This window comes from Rousettus aegyptiacus, unplaced genomic scaffold, assembly GCF_014176215.1.
Source record: "Rousettus aegyptiacus isolate mRouAeg1 unplaced genomic scaffold, mRouAeg1.p scaffold_m13_p_12, whole genome shotgun sequence".
NCBI lineage: Eukaryota > Metazoa > Chordata > Mammalia > Chiroptera > Pteropodidae > Rousettus > Rousettus aegyptiacus.
Genome location: NW_023416287.1, coordinates 32,283,946 through 32,304,887, shown reverse-complemented (window position 1 = coordinate 32,304,887; position 20,942 = coordinate 32,283,946). Strand labels below are relative to the sequence as shown.

General features: G+C 33.1%; 1 protein-coding gene across 3 annotated transcripts in view; it reads right to left on the bottom strand.

Moving 5' to 3' along the window:
• The window catches only part of MACROD2 (mono-ADP ribosylhydrolase 2), a 1,752,897-nt gene that overhangs the window by 717,616 nt on the left and 1,014,339 nt on the right, over nucleotides 1–20,942 (bottom strand). For all 3 annotated transcript variants that reach the window (XM_036229035.1, XM_036229037.1, XM_036229036.1), the window contains exon 6: nucleotides 4,725–4,846. In XM_036229035.1, the coding sequence (XP_036084928.1) occupies nucleotides 4,725–4,846 (122 nt within the window). The remainder of the gene's footprint in view (nucleotides 1–4,724; nucleotides 4,847–20,942) is intronic.

Below are 20,942 nucleotides of genomic sequence, written 5' to 3'. Positions count from 1 at the left end.
GGAGTGGAGGCAACAAATTAAAAGGTCATTTTTTGTAAGGCTGCAGAAGTCTTCTTGAAGAAAGGACTGCATTGATTGATGTGCCCTGTAATGGAAACTTAGATAATGAAATAAAACCAGCGTTTAAGAATTTCAGACTGAGAACTCATTGCCATGGCAACCCTCTCAGAAGAGAACTTGTATAAGAAAATAAGATTCACTTGACTAAGCCTTAAAATGAAAACCTACACCACAGTGAAACAATTACATGCAGAATTCCAAAACTGTTTATTGCCGAAATGCCTAGAGGTATCGCTGAATTTGTAGGTCTATCATCTCTTCCATTGGAAGTTATTACTTCTCAAAATCTATGACTCATAGAGGGAACATCGGTTAGCTTTGAGGGGTCTCTATTAGCATTGGGTGTTTCCTACCAGTGAAGATTTACAACTTTTTTCCATTCAGTAAATCATCTAGCATGATGCTTATATGATCATCACATTGGTGCATACCATTTAAACAAATGCCCAACTTTTAGTCTGTATGTAATCACATAAAACTATCAAATTAATATATTATTAGTTATATTTTTCATGAGAAATAATTTTTCACATAAGTAACATCTGGTTCATATTCAGCTTATGATAATTTTAATAAAAACATGTATTTTATTATTACATGTCCTCACTCAAAGAATGTCAAACTGAATTCACCATATTTTCTCAGTTAAAAAGAGCCTTCTTGAATACCTAATAACATTGACCAGTATGAATCTATGCCTTTTAATTGATGCTGAAAAGAAATAACTGGGATCATTTTAGAATGGTATGGATTAGGTTCCTAAAATTGAACCTGGTGGTAGAAAAATTTGCCATTGAGGAATGTATGATCATATTGTAAAAAAGAGAAACAGAGGTCAATAATAACATAAAAATAATTCCAAAATATTTCTATGCTCACATACAAAAAGAATGTAGACAATATAAGATAATATCTATGCCATCCTCTATATCAGCACCTAGTGATAATGGATATAGTATTATATTTCCATTTACCAGTCCTTGCTCAATAGGTATTTTCTCTCCCATCCTTCACCCCTACACTCACCTTTGAGGTTTCAACAAATTTTCAACAGTAAGAACAATTTCCATTTGTTTATTTTAGGTAATACACATGCAAGAGAATATTCTGTATATGTGTTGTCTTCCTTCAATTCCACCACACCCTTTCCATTTTCTCAGGACTTAGCAGTGTCCCAGAAATCAAAATAATTCAGTTGCTTATTCTACCAGCCTGATTATTCATTTCTCAAGTCTGTTTTTTGTTGTTGTTGTTGTTGGGTTTGTTTGTTTGTTTGTTTGTTTGACATCTACCTTTATCTTCCCTAAGGTTTTACTGGAAAAAAAACAATCTGCACTCTCCTTGATTTTTCTTTCATTTTTTCCCCCTATTTCCATTTCCAGTTCGTTCTATTTCTAATTATCCCCTACATGGTGCCTTACATTTTTTTCTATACTGGAATTAACATTCTCAAGGTTGTCAAGAATGTATATAAAAGAAAATTTGCATACATTTGAATTTTGCCTAAGGGGAACTCATGTTTGGAGAAAAATACCTGAATTATATTGGAAGTAAGTTGGAAGCAATAAGGTACTTGCACAAACTAGTTCTAGGAAGCTTGATATATTCTCAGATTTTCCTTTATCTGAAACTATGGTAAGATTAGAGCAAGAATCATGATTAACATTGTAAATTTAAACATTTGTGGTCTTAATAAAGCTACTCTAATTAATAATTCATAGAAGAGCCAAGAGACATGCTACTGTAAAGTCAACCATTAGATGTATCAATTAATTTCTAAATTAATAAAATGAATATTATCTTTTCAAAAGGAAAATTTTATCCACAAATACCACATCCAACAACCAAATAACTACCTTATTTATAGATAGTTATGTGTGATTATCACTTTTCCCTGTTCTCTATTTAAAAAGTGTCTCCTTTTAGCAAAAATGGCAGGTAAATGAACTTTATTTGTATCCCACTTTGTTTTGTTTCTCCCAATATCATGTCAGTCTCCCTTTCAATTCTCCTCCTCCCTTAGGCTGAAGTGCTTAGTACTTTTATCATCCTCTAATTTATCCTGCCAAAGTGAAAAGTAATTTGATAAATTCTTTCATATTAAGGTATTAGAAAATTAATTATCTGCTGTTCTCATGAGTATTTGCATTTTAAAGGAAAATTGCAGAGAAAGAACAATGCCTGACCATCATAAATTATGTATTAATTATAGAATGTCAGGCATCTGTGGGAAGATATTTAAAAGTGATGAGAGAACTAGTGATTATACTATTAAGTCAAACAATGGAAAAGATGATATTGTCTATTTACTTGTCTGGATGGTCAGGAGATAGAAACAAATTATACATTTGAAGACAACCATTATATTCTCTGGGTCTTAGAAGATACCTAAAAACATTTTGATGCAGATATCTACATCTATATCTATATTTATTAAATAAATAAAATCATACTATTTGTTTTATCTGCAGTGAAAAAAATTGACGAATATATTTTTTTTTTGGAGAAATTAGAGTAAGGTACTTATCTCCAACCCTTCCAGCTGTGATTGTGTAGCCTTTGGTTTAACTTTGGCAGAAAAGTGGTGCTCATCAAATATTTCACTTATGGACATTTCCCTGGCCCCCTTGCAGGTAGGCAGGGATATATGAATAGTTCTGACCAAATGAAATGGAAGCAGAAATGATGTGTATCGCTTCTAAGCTGAGAATGTAAAAAAGTTCAGGCATGAATTTGCGAAGTCTTTGTTATATGGTTGAGGAGGTTGTCAGTTCCAGATAGAACAGTTATGAGATGATGTCATGTCCAACAGCCAGAGTTTCTGAATATAGGTCACTGAGATTTTGAGGTTATTTGTAGTTGCAGCACCGCCTAGCTGTGCTCTGATCCAGACCAATATATTCTCATTATGGCATTTACCATATAGGCTTATAGCTACTGTTACATATCTGCTACTCCGTCTTAACTGGTTACTTCTTATTCATTGTTGTAACTTTGCTGTAAAAGCAAACATAATTTAAGAAACCCTAATAATAGGAGAGTGTTTTTGAAAAGTTAAAAATTAGATTACAAATTTAAGATAGTTACATGTGGTGACAAGATTATAATTAAATTTAATTCAATTCAATGTATCTACTGAACAGTAAAAGTGTGTGGTATGCCATGTGCTGTCAACACAGACATTAGCTGGTAATATTAGCAATAATACCATTAATTAATACAAATGAGATGTTATTAATGGATGCTATTTTTACACTGTTTCTAATGAGCTAGCCTCTTCTTATTTATTTGCTTTAAAAAAAATCATGAAAGATGTTAGTGAACTCATTAGCAAATTCTCTTCAGATCTCAAGGTCCATATTTTCCAAGTTGAAAACTTCTTTCCATAACTAGTTTTCCAAGCATTTCAGCTCCGTGCCTTTTTAAATCAATAAGCTGTATTGACAAAATTCTAATTATTCTCTCCATGTGCATACCTGTTTTGATTTTCCTTATTTTCCTGTAGAGAACAAAATTAGTCAAATGGTTTAGCAGTTCGCTTTGCTCCATTCTCTTTGAACTGAGCTTTCTCCTCTCAGACAGAATAGTCCTACTTATTGATTAATTTTCAAGGAGAAATATTTTTAAAAATCAGAGTGAAATAAAATATCTACCTCCGTTAATAATTATGAAAAAAATTTAAAGTCTGTATAACTGGCTTGCAAAAAGTTTTCTTATTTTAAGCAAACTAACCAACATACATGGAAAAAATTTTAAAGGCTTGCAAAAAGTTTTCTTATTTTAAGCAAACTAACCAACATACATGGAAAAAGACACTTCATAACTATAATTATGCATGAAAAGTACAGCGATAGTTAAGCTTATCTAAATGTGTCTGACTCTCAATGGTCCTTCATAAAAATAATAAAACCACTCCTTTTGTGAACTCCCAAGCAATGCTGATTCATTCACCCTTCTAAGAAGTCAAGAGTTTAACTATCTTCTTGCTCCACAATTTCAGCAAGTTATACTCCATGTGAAAAGATCCAAGGAATTCTCCCCAAATTAACTCACTATTGGGTTAATAGTGTAAAAATAGCACCCATTAATAACACTCTCATTTTTCTCATAGTTTTATTTTCCTTGTGTAATTGAGATGTAATAAACATAATACATGTTGTAAAAGAAAAGCAGGTGAATAAATACCTCCAAATCCAACAGGAGAAGACTCCCTTTCATCCCAGCCTACTGGTAAAAAAATAGATTAAGTCCACATTTTCTAAACTCTGTCTAAATTGATAAAGCTTAGAAGGAATGTGGCATACCCAACTACAGAGTACTAGTTTAGAAAGAGGAAAATAAATCTAAAAGAATAACAACTCTCAAGTAAAAACACACACAGTTTCTTCAAAAGATAATGGCAAAATGAGAGAAGAAAGTAGATGAGATGGTTCAAGTTTGGGAATTCTAAGTTGTTCATGATGTTTTAAATCCCAAAACATTATGAACAATTTAGCAAATATTTAGGGTTTATGAAAGAGTGGAGTCATGATAACCAATAAACTACATCACTTACTAAGATCCTTAAACTTAGTTTTCAGAATTTTGGAAATGGTTGGACAAGATCGATTTCTAAAATATAAATGCTGAAAAAGAATAAGAAAAAAGGAACATAAAATACTTACAACTGATCGAATGTTATTTTCTTTCACCAGCTTCAGAGATGATTTATAGCAATTTGCAAGGTCTTCCTTGTGGGAACCATTAATATGGCCTCTTGCTATTGGCCCTACAGTATGGATGACATCTATAAATACAAAAAGAAGAAAAAATAGGATAAGCAAGATATTTTTCACTTTTCACATAATTGGTGCTTTATTTATGTTAGGTGTTTGTGTTGGAGCCTGGAGACAAACAAGCTAAGAAATATTGATGATGCAAATACTTCTCTTGTAAAAGACTTTCATAGTACAACCTCCTAAAGTAGGCAATTTTCAAGGAAGGTGATAATTGTGAAAAGGAATCCCCTACCAATAAATTATTACATCGTTATTGGCCAGATCCAAGTGAGACAGATTATAATATGAGATATGAATAATTGGCACCTTCGAAAAAGACAAAACCTTAGTGGGAAATAAACTAAGAAATAATTGCCTGAAAAATAAAGTTCTGAATTAACATGGGGAGGAAGAACCAATGCTATAAGTCACTTTAATTGTAAATAAGACAATAGTTTCAGGCATTGTACACAATAAACAAGGGAAATTTCTGAAAATATGCCAAAAGAATTTATAACGATCAGTAATAACCTTGAACAAAATAATTTTAAAACATTCTTACCAATTTTAAAGTACAACTTACCGATTCTTACATACGTGGGGTGTGCTAGGGATAACAGTCTCAGATAACTACATAATTTCTATTTTTTACTCTATTGAAACTTTCAAAAAGCAATCTATACTTTTCTACCTCTATTTATGTTTAAAACATAAACCCAATTTTTCTTTTGGCATATAAAACTAGCCAACGTGATATCTCTTTAATATCTACATATACACGAACTTTTAAATTTCAAGTCATAATGAAAAAAAACTGTCCTAACTTTAAAGTCAATAAAGAGTAATAAAAAAATGAATTTTAATCCAAATTAGTTTAAAATGCCTTAAAACTCCTGCTTTCCAGTCTTATCTGTTAATCTGGATGATTAGCTCATTTCACTGATGTAAGTAACAACAACTAATAATCAACTTCGATAAAAAAGACAAATTCACTTCCATATTGTTAGAATATTATAATGAAATGACATTATTCATGTTGGCTAATCAGTACTACTTGATTTCAAAAACAATGATGAGAGAATAAAAACATATTATAAAAATTTAACTGTAGAATAATTTTAAATTGCATATGAAATTTAAACAGCAGAAAATAAGTCACCAAGAAAAAAAAAATCTTGTAGATTGCCTGCTAAATGTCAAGAGTATTACTTGATGTTTGAGAAAATCCCCCAAATAGCAATTTCAACTTTTGCTGTAAGGCAGTATTAAACCATTATCAGATAATATTAAAGATGATATCTTGTGATCAAAATTGGCAGCAACGTCATCAGTGAGCTCATGCAAATATTATTTCACAGGCGAATGTGGTTTTAAAAAAGTGAGAACTGCTATATTAAAATGAAAAGATAAAAGGGGATTAAGTTGCATTTATCCAAAAAAAAGCACACAATAATTTTCTTTTTGTAATAATAGTAACACCTAAGAGTTTCATGTATTGAGACAATACAAGTCCTCTATCCTATGTGGTGAAGTTTTTTATATTTTACAGTAGTTCTGTTTTACATGAAGAAGATTGTAGTTAGTTTTATGTTCCCCTTTGTGGCTACTTGTTGTTTGTGCCCAGGTATGATAATTTGACACGGCAACATTTTCCAAAATGAGTCTAGTCAGATATTGGCTTAATGGTCAATTAAATTTGAGAATCACTGGGTGAAACTAAGTCAAACCAGTTATTTTTATGCAGGACCTCTCTGGACATTTAGTGTGTGAGGATATATTTTGAGTCTCCATGATGAGGATACAGAATGCTCTGTTTCTTAAATATATTTGACTGCTGAAACCTGTATTTTGCAGAGCACCTCATAGGACAAAGTTTCTGCAAATTAATCTTTGGGAAATGTTCCAGAAAAATTCGGCATTCTCATTGCATTGCTGAAGGTGAAGTCCATGTTTTCCCTTTTGTTTTTTCCCCTGCTTCCCAATTGCCTCTGTACATCAAACACTTAATACAGAAAGGAACAAAGGACTGTGACCTTTGTTTTCTTATTTTATGGATGAAGAAGGTCAAGAATAAATGCCTGTTACCTTGGACCATAAAGATGTGTCTACTTGAGCCAAGTAAAAACAAGGCTTAAGGGCATGAATTGAGAGAAAAGAGAGAGAAAGGAACCCATGAGATCAGGAAATAGTGACATAATAAACTTTTTTCTTGTTTTTTTTTTTCCTCTTAACCATCAATGTTCACATAAATTAAATAAAATTTATGAAAAATTATTCTTTGCATTTCTTCAGTTCTCCATTTAACTTAAAAGTCTAAGAATAGTCAATAAACAAGACTCTCCAACATCAAAATATTAATCTCTGTATTTTACGCTCTATACTAAATTTAAATGTCCAGAATCAAGTGTTATTACCAACCAACGCAATGACCTCTCAGATCTACAAAGCTGAAGGTAAGTCAATGTGATGCTCAAAAATAAATTCCCTTTATTATTTTAATTGTTCATAGTCCATGTGAGTAACTCTTCTACACCAAGGAGTTCCTCTTTTTCTGTTATAATAAAATTCATTCTGGAATCCTCCTTCTAATTCCATCTCCATTCCTGACTCACTGAGTACCCCAGATGAAGCCATTACTTATTGGTCCCTGCCTTGGTTTCCTATCTGCAACACAAATCAGCTACCTTGATTATCTCTGTGGTCTCTTCTGTGCTGTGTGGCATTACTAATATTTAACCTTCTAATGGAGACAGATGGAGTACAGAATGATGTCTGTAACGTTAAAGGAAACCTCAGACATGGTTAAGTGGCTCATGAGCCTTGTGAGTATAAGTATCCATTTTTAATTTGAATAACATTATAGACCTCTCTTTTACAATAATAGCTTCAGAATTCATTGATTGAGAATAAATTAGGTACAAACAGCTATTACACCTTTAATGATGCTTTGTATTAATTTTTATTTCATTAAACACAATAGCACCTTCATAGGGGTCATATATATGTGACATATATGCATTCAATCCATGGACAATGCTTTATTTTTCACATAAATGTGTGGATCTCATGGCATATATAAGATAATGCAAACATAAGTGTTTAATTTGATTCCTGGTGCATGCAGAGGCTCAAGAAATGGTAATCATTACCACTAGCATCAATAGCAGCATCCCAGGTATCTTGAACACATAAGCAGGAATGACAGAAGGAGGCTCTTCAATGTTTATTGTTATATTTTTATCATCTCTGCTCTGGTTTGGAAAGAACACTAGACCGTTAGATCTAAGATATGATTATAAGTAAAAAATCCCAGATATGTACTAACCAGTTGTGTGACCTTTGCAAGTCACCCTCCTCTTTGCGCTTCCATATTCAAAGCAAAAGAAGGAGTTGAATTAGACAGCCTGTAAGATTCCTTGCTGCTTTTAAATATAAGTCCTCCTCTGCACGCCTGTGAAGAATTGATCTATGTATTCTAAATAGTCTCGTTCTTATCCAGATAAATGAGCATTAGTCATGGTTTAAATTTCTCAAACATGCTTATACAATGAAGTACAAATTGGCCCCACCCCCAGAGAGAATGTTTTAACCATAGCTATCAAAATTACAAATGTAGACTCCTTTTGATCCAATAGTACTATTTCTCAGAATGTATCCTATAGGTTATATGCTTAATCATATGCAAAATGTCATTTAAACGAGTCATTCATTGCAACATTGTATATAATAGGCAAAGGTTGAAAAGAAGCTAAATGTTCATCAGTAGGGGACTAGTAAAATAATTGTACATTTATACAATGAAATATGTTATATGAAAAGGAGGACAATGAAGGCCTTATGTATAGATATGGAAAGATATTATAGACATATTACAAAAGTAGGAAGGAAGGGAGGAAGGAAGGAAGGAAGGAAGGAAGGAAGGAAGGAAGGAAGGAAGGAAGGAAGGAAGGAAGGAAGGAAGGAAGGAAAGAAAAGAAAGTAAAGAGTCTATGACCATGCCACCCTGAACGTGCCCGATGTTGTCTAATCTCGGAAGCTAAGCAGGGCCTGACCTGGTTAATACTTGGATGGGAGATCACCTAGGAATATCAGGTGCTGCAGGCATTAAAAAAAAAAAAAAGAAGAAGAAAGTAAAGAAAAAAAAGAAAAAGATGCAGAGTAGTATGATATTAGCATGCTACATTAGTGTGAAAACACCATAGGTGTTGGAAAGAATTCACATTTGTTTTAGCTAATCCCTGCGTAAAACACCTCTGGAAGAATTAATAAACAATTAACTAATTGCTGGTTACCTACTAGAGGAGTAGTGAAAACCGCAAAGATGGAGGCAAATATGGGAAATAGACTTTTTAACGTTTACTTCTTATATTTTTGATGTTCAAATTATATGAGCACATCTTTTACTCAAAAATTAAATAAAGCATTGAAATAAGGAGTATATGGCTTATTAAACCATGTTTCCTTATACCATTTACTGCAATAGATAAAGACTATTGATGTGCTTTTCAAAAATGATCTTATATCACTATAAGTATAAAAATATCCTTAAGAGAGATATAATTCCAAAGGAGTTAACAGAATGACTCCACTAGGTGTATCTTTCCTTCATTTTGCTACTCTCAATAATCTCACTATATAAAAGTTATTTTCAGATAAAAATAGAATTTAAATGATAGAGAAAGGGACATTGTTTGCATATGTGGCTAGTACCTATCTTTAAAGTTTTACTATAAATTTAATATGCAAACTGAGTACTATGTATCTTATGGTGGAAATGTAATACAGGCATATAATTCTTAGGTATCTCAATGACCAAAGAATTTTGAAGTTTAAGAAATTAAAAAAAAAATATATATATATATATATATATATATATGTACTGCTTAATCTAGTTTACCTTATTCAAGAGAAGCAGAGAGGCAGAATAATATGCCTAAAGTCACAGATCAATGTGGGAAGACACGAATCACAATGACAGTATGATTATGAATAAACTTTCCCCAAGGTGACTACTTGTTGAAAGAAATGACACAAATTTGTATATATAAATTTTGGCATGTTTATCATGAATTCCATTACTTGAGCCTCATACTTTGTATACATGCAGATACTATTTAGCTATTGCTGTGTAAAATATTACCTCCAAAATATGGTCATAATAACAAAAAAATTATTACTTTTTTTTGTGATTTCTCTGGGTCAGAAAGTCTGAAAGAGCTCAGCTAGAAAGTCTGGCGTAGGGTCTCCCACACGGTTGCAGTTTGTCTGTGGCCAGCAGTGGAACAGTGGTGAGCTATAACAGCTTAAGTCCAGACAGGAGTTTCTTCCTCTTCATGTAGTCTCATAGACTCTCCATGTGGGCTAGTTTGGGTTTTCTCACAGGATGGGGGCCTCAGAGAAGTCAGACTGCTCACACAACAGCTCAGGAAACCGAGAACAAGTGTACCAGAGGTGGGAGCTGTGTCACCCTTTATAACCCAGTTTTGGGAGTCACACAGTGTCATTTATCACTACCTCTATTAGTTGCAATAGTCACACCCATTTCAAGTGGAAACACAAAGACCCCATCCTTGATGGGAGGAGTAGAAAAGAATTTGTGAACATATTTTAAAATGTTTAAAATGCAGGACTCGCTGGATGCTTGGGGCTTTGTTCTGCTTAGCATGTTTTTCAATTACGAAGTCTTGTGATAGATAAATAAGAAACCATAGAAAAACTGATATGATTAAATCTACTGACATGCAGCCATTATAGAAAACTGTATGGAGGTTCTTCAAAAAATTAAAAATAGAATTACTTTATGATTCAGCAACTCCACTACTGGGTATTCATCTGAAGGAACTTGAAGATATTTGCACTCCCATGTTCCCTGAAGCATTATTTACAACAGGCAAGACATGGAAATAACCTAAGTGCCTATCGATGGATGAACAGATAAAATGTGATACACACATGCATACACAGCCATTAAAAAAGGAGAAAATCTTGCCATTTTTAACAACAAGGATCAACTTGATAGTATTATGCTAAGTGCAATAAGTCAGACAAAGACAAATACTATATGATTTCACTTCCACGTGGAATCTAAAACAGCAACAAAATAACAACAAAAATGAACTTACAGATACAGAAAACAGATTGGTTGTTACCAGAAGCAGATGGCAGAATTAGATGAAAGTGATCAGAAGGTACAGACTTCCAGTTGTAAAGTAAGAAAGTCCTGGGAGTGTAATGTACAGCATGCTAACTATATTTAATAATACAGTATTGTATATTTAAAAGTTGCTAAGAGAGTAAAATTTAAAAGTTCTCATTATACAGAAAAAATCTAATACCAGTACTGAGTTCTTAGAACTATTATCTTGATAAGTGAACTGCTGATTTGATTTAAAAAAAAATCAAGTTAAGATTAGAATATGAGATTAATACATTTATTAATTGTAAATATAATCTAATTTAGAGATCACGGTGTAATTATAGCTCCTATATAGAACAGCACCAGTATTGTTGCTTCTTCTGTCTTAAAATCTGGCAGAAACTCATGGACAAAGGGCAGGGATGACTATTAGAGAATCAACATCGTATCTCCATGTGAGCAATAAAAGTATTGTTTTTTTCTATGAAATAATCCAGCTCCACATTCAAGAAAGGAAAAGCAGCTTTCATGTATTTGAAGCCCTTTCCCTCACAAGTGAGGAAAACCAAGAAAACAGTAATGAAATTTGTACCTTTAATCAATATTTCAAATACAACCCCTTGAAGAGGTACGGAAGATGAGACGGCGGGCCCCTTTGTGCTTATCAGATTAAAGCGTGGCAAGACAAATAGAACCTGTTTTTGCTCATCTATTTCTGAAATCTATCAGTCTATAAATCAGCTCTTCTGTTTTGAAGCTATAACTACCTCATCGTATTCCCCCCCACCTCATTTAATCCTAGAAAATTTGTCTGAACTATGTAGAAAAGGAGGGTAAGATAGAAGATTTTCTTTAAAGGGGTTGGGGGCAAGAACCCACTTTCATTTCCAAAAGTGTAAATTGAAAAATGTGAGATTGGAATCCCAAATAAATATTGAAAGCACTAGCATTATTTACAAAGATTCAGTCAGACTTATCCTTGGCAAACAAATGCAGCAAAAACATTCTGCAAAAAAATATTAACATAATGAATTTCAAAACAAATGAGAGAGCACATATATTGGTTGCTCTCATCGTTTTCCATTTGAGAAGCAACTGTGCTACATTCAAACTGTTAATGAACAGCCAGACCAAGTGTAGAATCAATTACATGTTGCTTTCATTCACTGCACTCTTGTATTCATAAGCATAATCGGTCCATCTAACAGACCGCATAATGATGCCATGCCCTGTCAATCATATTTAAATTGCATGAATTTTAAGAAGAAAACTAATGCATGGAATTAAATTGATTTTCTTTTCTAAAGATACAACCACAAATTCAAGTACTAAAGGTATTATTTGTAAATCTTATTGGCCAATTTATATGATAAGCACCACCAATCTATGACCTGAAACAGAATACTTGAAGTTCAGTTAGCAGGAAATTGAATTACCACCTGATCACATTACAAAGTAAATGCTGCTTTTTCTTTCCATATAGGTCAATGTTTTCATATACACATTTTCAAAGCTTGTTTTTATTATATTTCAAGAAACAATCAATTGTCCATAAGATGTTCCTTTTCAATCTGCAGCAGACATCAGTTAGAATGTATTTCAACTATTGCCCTGCAGCATGTTTCTAAATTTGGATTATTCTCTCACACATTTCTTCAGCTGCATGATGGATTTCTTTCCACGTCCAGAAAGACTACAGTCATCCAACTCTTTGTATGAATGTGGAATAAACTAGCACTTACCATGTTATTTTCTAGTCCATTTTCCTGTGAATCTGTGAGTTGACCTTCCCCCCGCCCGCCTCCCCACCCCGAACCTCCTCCCCACTCCCGCCCGCCACGGTTTTTAGTTACAAAGAGCTTTGGGTTTACCTCTCTTAGCCTCCTTGGTGCTTAGTTTCCTGAACAAGATATCCAGGTCTTAAGATTAAATATGCAGTCGCTAAGCAATATTTACATTTTGCAGCTGATCAAGGCATACAGAATACACTGTTAAAGCTTGAATAAATACATACGCCAAGCTCGGTTTGAGATTTGATCTCATTTTTATGAGATTGTGATAATATAGCCGTATTTTTGGACATCATGTGCTGATAATATGTTTCATGCTGTATTGGTTTCAAAGTTGTGAGGTCTTAAGCTTAAGTTATGAGGTTTAAATTATCAAATATTATTTGAGCAATTTCTACCAAAATGTCATCTTCTTTGTTAAAAAAGGAAAAAAAAGAAGGAGCAAAGATCATCTTTAGTTGTTTATTAGCTCTTCCTCTCCTGCCAAAGATCTATCAAGGTCAATCCTGTTGATGGGACTGTGTCCTGTTTCAGTTGGAGCTTTACACTTAACCGTACATTTCAACAACACAGATTGAAATTTATGTATAGGGGATATCCATGGTCAGTCATTTATAGAACCTTTGAGATTCCACAGGGTGCTGGGGGGTATCTGCATCACTACAGTATTATTTCCAACAGAGAGGGGTCTGAGAGAGACTGTGGGAAGCTGAATTATCTGCAAAATTCCAACATTCACATCATTTTAGAATGAACCCAAAGAGAACATGTCCTAGAAGGAAGTGAGTCAAATACATGGCATTTCTCAGGCTCCAATAGCAGGGGTGAGAGGAGGTGGAGGTCCAGATAGACAATATGACTTTTTCAAAGAAGATAATAATAAGGTCTTTGTTCTGGTTCAAGGGATGGCAGCAATTTGCAGCCTTATTAGAGAAATGTAAAACCAATACTTTATTAAGACACAAGGGAAAAGTAGGCTTTAAAATCCTATGTAGTGGGTAAAAATAAATGAATGCTACTTCCCACTCAATGGTAACTTTACAAATGCAGAATCTAGGCTAAGACAAAAGTGTGCAGAGGGGTCAATGTCAGGATATGTAGGCAGATGCTAAGGTTGCCTGTGCTTGTTTGTCATCAGTCTTCTTTTATAGCTTCCTTATCACTGCAATTCTGGACAAGAAAGACTCTACTGCAATCATTCACTCAGTCATTAATTCTGTCCTTTATTCAATGAATATTTATTGAGAATCTACTATATGTCATATCCATAGAGCAATTGCTCCATTAACATGCACCAAAAAGGTCTTATGCTTTTTTGACTCCAGACATTTCCTGGTGTCAAGAGAGCCTCCCCATCTCTGCTCCTCAAAATCCTTCCCCTTCCTTGAAACCCATGGAGAATTTGCCTTCCTCAAAGATATGATTCCTGAACTCCAATACCTAAATTAATTTTAAACTAATTTCTCCTCTTTTGGTCTCCAATATCACTTAGATTTGATCATTTATATGATTGTTAACATCAACATTACTGTACTCACAATCAAGAAGATTTCATCAGTCTGAGGTCTCCAATAATACAGTCTTCTGCCTGAGGAGGCAGAGCATTTCCTGTCATTGGAGACGATTAAATATGACTATATATATGCTGTGATATTTCTTCTAGTTCTGTGATATTATGATTCCGTGTTTCCTATCTTCATGTGGAGACTATTTTTCTGCTGTAAGAAACATGATAAATCTATGTTTGAGTTGACCATAAAGCCAATAACTCTATGGTAACAGTTGCTTAAGGGATAATTAGTAAATTTGTGGGTGATTAAATAGAAGTTGCTCAATATAACCAATATAATCAGAAAAGATATACTGTATTAGAGAAAAAAATGGGGTAGAAAGGATAATGTAGACTGGGCAAGCAATGGGATGTAGTTAAACTGGTTCAGATAATTCAACAAAAATTTTTATAGAACTGAAAATTTGTTTCTTTACAGAAAGACTTAGCAAAGCCTCATCAAAGATTTCTTAATAACTAACTATAGATGATTAAAAAAAGAGACTCTACCATGATCACACTCTTTTACAAAAGGTAAGAGAGTCTTTCCAAAGACTTACGACAGAAAAAAAAATGTGTCATGATTCCCTTGCCTTTTTTTTACAAGAGATAATAAATGCATTTTCTAAATGTGTCATTTTCCTCATCTGCATATAGCTCAGTTTAGAATAAATTTGCTTTGTTCTAGAGATTGGTTTTGGCTCTCAAATCACAAAATGAAAAATGACAGATTCTCTTCATATCTTCTCAAAAGATTAATGGGATCACTGTTCACATTTCTTTAAAAAGTGACATTTGGGTATAATGAACTTACTTCTCCATCAAAATAAACCAGGTTTAAATTCTCTCTGATACCAGTGCATTCATAGGACAGTTCTGGACTACAGCTTCTTACACCTGTACTCTCATTTACGTTCTACTCTTATAATATACACATGCACAGTAGGCTCTATGCTTAATATTATATTTAGGAAATGTAAGGATGAATATTTTTAAAAATTAGATTAACATAGATTCTAAAAGAAAGAATATGTAGAATATTTCTATACTGTGAAGTTATATTTTCATGAATTAACTTACACATTTTAACAGTGAAAAATGGAAATGAAAACAGGATACAAAAAAAGGATAAGGGAAAGTGAGAAGGACAAGATATTTAAATAATAAAGACAATGTCACTAAACCTTTCTACAATGGGTATTTGCTCTAGCATAAGACGAATAGGTTGGCTTATGTTGCTGGACCCCAGGATATTGGTCTACATCCCCACTTGCTTCACAGAGATGGTTAGTTCCTTGTGCACAGTAGCTGTTTTCAAACTTTTTTATTTCAGGACTTCTTTACACACTTAAAAATCATTAACGACTCAAAACACCTTCTGTTTTGGTGGGTCATATGTATCACACAAGAAAACAAGAGCACACGTATACGATTAACTATCAGGAAAATGATTTAATCATATATTATGTAGTCTCTGGAAAAATTCACTGTACATCCAAGAGAGAGAGAATAAAAAATGCAAATACCTCAAAGTATTATTATGAACATGGCACTGACCTCACCAACCTCCTGAAAGAAGGGTCTCCAGACCACAATTCAAGAACTGTTATAGTAGAGCTTCTTGTTGTGCAGATCTAGTAATTAAATATAGATATTTCCTAGCCTAATGTAAATGGATATCATTAATTACTTTATCTGTCCTTAAGGTTGAAGAAACAGACCATGATGTCTGTCAACTACATAGAGAAAATTAGATGTACTGGACTTAGGAAACAGTATTTCTCCGCGTCAACTTATATGTGACTTAAGGCAACTTTAAAAGAATAATCTTAACTAAATGCAACCTTTGTCTGTTTTTCAGTCTTTAGAATTTAGACTAATTTCTCTTTCCTCTTTTGTGAGATGGTGATTAGGTCATTTCTACTTATCAACCTCTTGAGAATGAAAGGGAGCTTCCATGACAATGGTTTCGCTTCTTCATGCTTCTTCCTTTACAGAATGAGTTGGGAACTACTAAAGAAAAGAAGACCAGCTAATATTAAACCAGGTTGGCAGGAATGAAAAGGGAGGTAAATAATTCATGAAACTTAGAAGAGGTAAACTGAAAGATTTTGATGATGGTTTTAAGGTGGGTGAGAAAAGAGAAAAGGAAGAGTCCAAATTGATTCAAAGTACCTTCACTCTGGGTGACTGTAGGGATGACAGAAATAGAGAAATTAGAATAACTATTAAGGTCTGAATTATTTTATTGCTTACTAAGTCTTCTGAAATCTATCCTTAACATAAAAAATAAAATTCAGTAGAGAGCCAAGAATAAGAGAAGGATTAAGAAGAAAAACATATAAAAATTGTACAGTTGAAGGTAATTAATTTTCCGATACCAAGGCAGCCATTTAAAAATATTCTTTCTCCTTCCTTACCTATTTTGGATATGACATAGAATCACTGAGGGAAAGAGAATATATCATTGAGCCTTTCAAACATAATTCATTGCGAGATTAAGATTTAAAGAGGTCTACATGTGCCTTTACAAGATTGTTTTGTGGCAACTATTAACGTAAAACCATTCAAAGGAAACCAAGAGAACTTTTCATAATAACTCAGATGCTAAAAATAAAATGTTTGCATGGAAACTTTGATAATTAACTAATAAATATCAAAGAGAAAGAAATACATATAAATAAATAATATCCGTTGACTGATTCTCTAGTAATATACTATTACATAGGCCAATGTATAAAAATTCCCATTTTTATTCTGAAATGAGGCCATGGCTAAGATGATATGGTAATGTGGCTACAGAGGCACTATGATGAGAGACACACGAAGAGTAAAAACATGGGCAGATTTGGTGTGAGTAGGAAAATAATATTACAGAACAATGTCTAGTGGTATCAGAAAGAGATAGTCACTAGATTGTATAGTTATAATTGGATAGCATAATATCAAGAAAAAAAAAAACAAGAAAACAAGCTGTCATATCCTGGTAGAAAATCACACTCACCAAGTAGTGAACTTAAGCAAATTACTTTTCCTTTTCTGCTAAAAAAGAAAAAAAAATTTGCTTCTCAAGTTTGTTATGGGTAATAAAACTTGTATTATATGTGAAAACATCAAGCACAGTAAATGGCATGTAGTAGGTGATGAATTCTGACTTGATTAACATTAATACTTATACATAATTATATTCATAATGCACATAAATGGGATAATAGTAGCTCTTTCAAATTTAATTGTATTTTATCATTACACTTTCAAAATTCATAAAAATTCATATTAACCAATTATGTCAGAATTTATATTTTTCTGACATCTTTGCTTCCACTTCTTGGATTCCTGATCTTCTCTTCCTTAAACTCAATTATTTATTTGTTTGTTTGTTTGTTTGTTTGTTTATTCCCAATATATCCTTGAGTAATTCTTTCAGAGATGGTCTGTAGCTAGGAATTTTCTGAGTCACTGGATTTTCAAATGCTTTGTTCTCATTTCTGAATGCTAGTTTTCCAGCAAATATAGATCTAGGTTCATATTAATGTTTCTCTCAGAATTTTGAAGATTTTGCTTCATTCATTTCATGAGAAAAAGCCAGTTGATCTTTAAACCACCACAAATAAGCTAGATTTCTTTTCCTCTCCAGAAGCTTTAGGGATTTTTTTGTTCTTGGAATTCTGAATTTTGTGTAAGTTTTTTCAGGACAAAAAAAAAAATTCTTTTTCCCTTCTAGTTATGAAGTTTTTACTACTCCTTCATTTCATTAAATTTTATCATAATAGGTGGGTTTTTATATGTCTGGGGATAAATCTCAATTGTCTTTATTTTCATTCCAATATTTTCTCAGCTGTACATTCTAGAGTGTTTCCTTAACTCACTCAGTTTCTGGATTGGTAAGTTTTCAGCTGTTTCCTTTCCATATGCATCCCTTCATTTGAAACTTTTATTAGTATTGTAACTTCCAAGAATTTTTAGTTCTCCCCCTCTCATTGGAATATCTTTTCTAACTGCTACCTGTATCATATATCATTCTTTTCTCTATCAAACTTTTATACTGGATAGAAATCCTTTTATTGTCTAGGCTAAAACATAGTAATAGCTATCTCTTAGTGGATTTGAATTCACTTAATGTACATCTTCATACTTTTTCACACTTCTATAGCCCTATAAAATTTATATGAACAGGATACAATTTTTCAATCATCACTTTTGATACTTTTAAAATGGAAGCTTAATTTTGGATTGCATTTATAAAAGTCATCATGAGGAGGATTATTTTAAAGAGTAGAAAAACTTTTGAGAATACCTTAGGTTATATAAGATAAAATAAGGTTATAAAAACTGACATTCTAAAGTGATGTTAGAATTATAAATAAACTTAAAAAGACTATTTGAAATTTTATCACATTTTTAGTTCTAATTCAAATAATACCTTGGCAGGGTACCACTAAGAAAAAAAAATTAGTGATGTAATTGCTGACTAAATTACATAGACATTTTAAGAAGGAATGTATCCCTCATGCAGTTAACTATGAAATATAAAAATTGCTAAGCCTATCACAGCTTCTATTATATTAAAAGATATGATTTTATTGTTCACTATGATAAAACACCATATGTGATCAAGTTGAAGACACACAAACACGCACAACACTTAGAATAAAAAGAAATATATTCAGTATTTTCATAACTGATAATATATCCATTCACAACATACTAGCTATTTCATAGTGCTTCTTTTAGAACTGATGACAACATTGTTCCAAGCAAGACCTATTTTAGACCTCACTTTTAAAAATATTAAATAAAAATGGATTACATGTTTACCAGAAGAGAATAGTGCAAATTTGAAGAGCTGTTTTTAGATACCTAATTATTATGTATTAATATAAATCCTATTTAAACTGCTTAAACTAACAGGGATATTTATTTTTGCCCTAAACATTAAATTTATATGCTATGTTACAAACTTAGTTTTCCAGAGATATTTCAAGCAGAAATACATTGAGCAGCTGAATTATTTTCCAAAGTATCCTTTCTGTGCAGCATTTCAAATACACAGAGGACAATATCAGTAACATGTTCTGATAGTGTTTTAACAGTTTCAGTGCTCAATTCATTCTAAAAGCCTAATGTCTTAATTCTCTTTAATACAATAAGTGAACTGCAAGAGTCTATTTGACACTGGTATGCAATAAAGACTCTAAAGAACAACAAAATTAACCTTTCAAATGGAATTGCTATAGACAATTTTGTTGATAGAAGAACATAAAAATTTTCTTGTAATTAAACCGAGTATCTTTGTGAGGGAGGAGAGGTAGATAAGGGTAAAGAGGATCAAAAAAATAAAAAAAAAATAAAGCGAATATGCTATTCGTTATCTTTTAATATTCTTACTAAATGGAGAAAAAGTCATAAAGAAAACACAAGTACAATCAATTTATAGAATTTCATGAAGGCAACTTTGGCCCCCTTTTTAAGTGTTTACTCTGGGCCTCAGAATCTATCCTAGTCTAGAAGAATACGGTGGCATTTCTCTAAATGGTTCAAGCTACCAGTGTCCAACACACAATCAGAGAAGAAGGAAACCACAGTTGCTCCTGGCCTGGGAGATGGAGAAAGCACAAAAGGCCAGAAGAAAAATGAAGGATTTTCCTGTTGTTGGATAATAAAAGTCCTTTTGGATTTTTCTTGTGATAGAGCATTTCCCTTCCTGGGACATGGTTGGCTGGCTATATTTCTAGCTTCTGATAAATCTGGCTTTATCACATTATTCCAGTGAAAGCTCCAAGGGCCCATCAGAGATACTGGCCCTCTTACAAATAATTTATTTTACTGATATCTTCCTCATTGCCCCTTATGATGTGCTTCTACCAACTTGCATGAATGCTTTCACTCAAGAAATAAGGCTTAGAACCAGAGGAATGAATAGCCTACCTAATAACATATCCCAGTTCCTCTCATGCCAATGTATTAGCACTCTTTCGCTTTTATGGACTTGGCTTATCCTAAATTTTCTATCCAGAGTGAACGCTGTGCCAGAGATTTCGACTAGAAGAAAAGAAGCCTCTGAAGGGTTTAGCAAGAAGACCACCCTATACGTATGGCTTTTGACTATAGCCATGTTCTTGTCGTGTGCCCTTACTTACCCCTAAACTTTCACTATGCCAACAAACCATCTTCTCCTTTTGCACCTCTTAGAAGTCTGAATCAGTGGTACTCACACTTGAGAGTACATAAAAATCATCTGCAGAGCTTCTAAAACAGAGGTTGCTGGGTCACACTTCCAGAGTTTCTGATTCAGTAGGTCTGGGGTGGGTGTGAGTGGGGACCAAGAATTTGTGTTTCTAACAAGTTTCCAGGTGATCTTAATAATGACGATCGAGAAACCACATGCTGAAAACTACTAGTCTAAAACAATAGTAGCAGCCTACTGCTCTTACCAATATTATACCCATGAACTAATAATTCATTTTTGACTTTGCACTCAATATTCTGACCTTGATCTTGCCAAATGGATTTGCATACCAACTGTACCCCAGTTATGAATTTTCACTTATATATTATGTTAATGCATTTGTTCTGTTGACCTGTGTGGCCTCTCCTATTCTACAATGCCTTGTTGTCACACACATTGACAATCTATAGTTTTAGAAGTT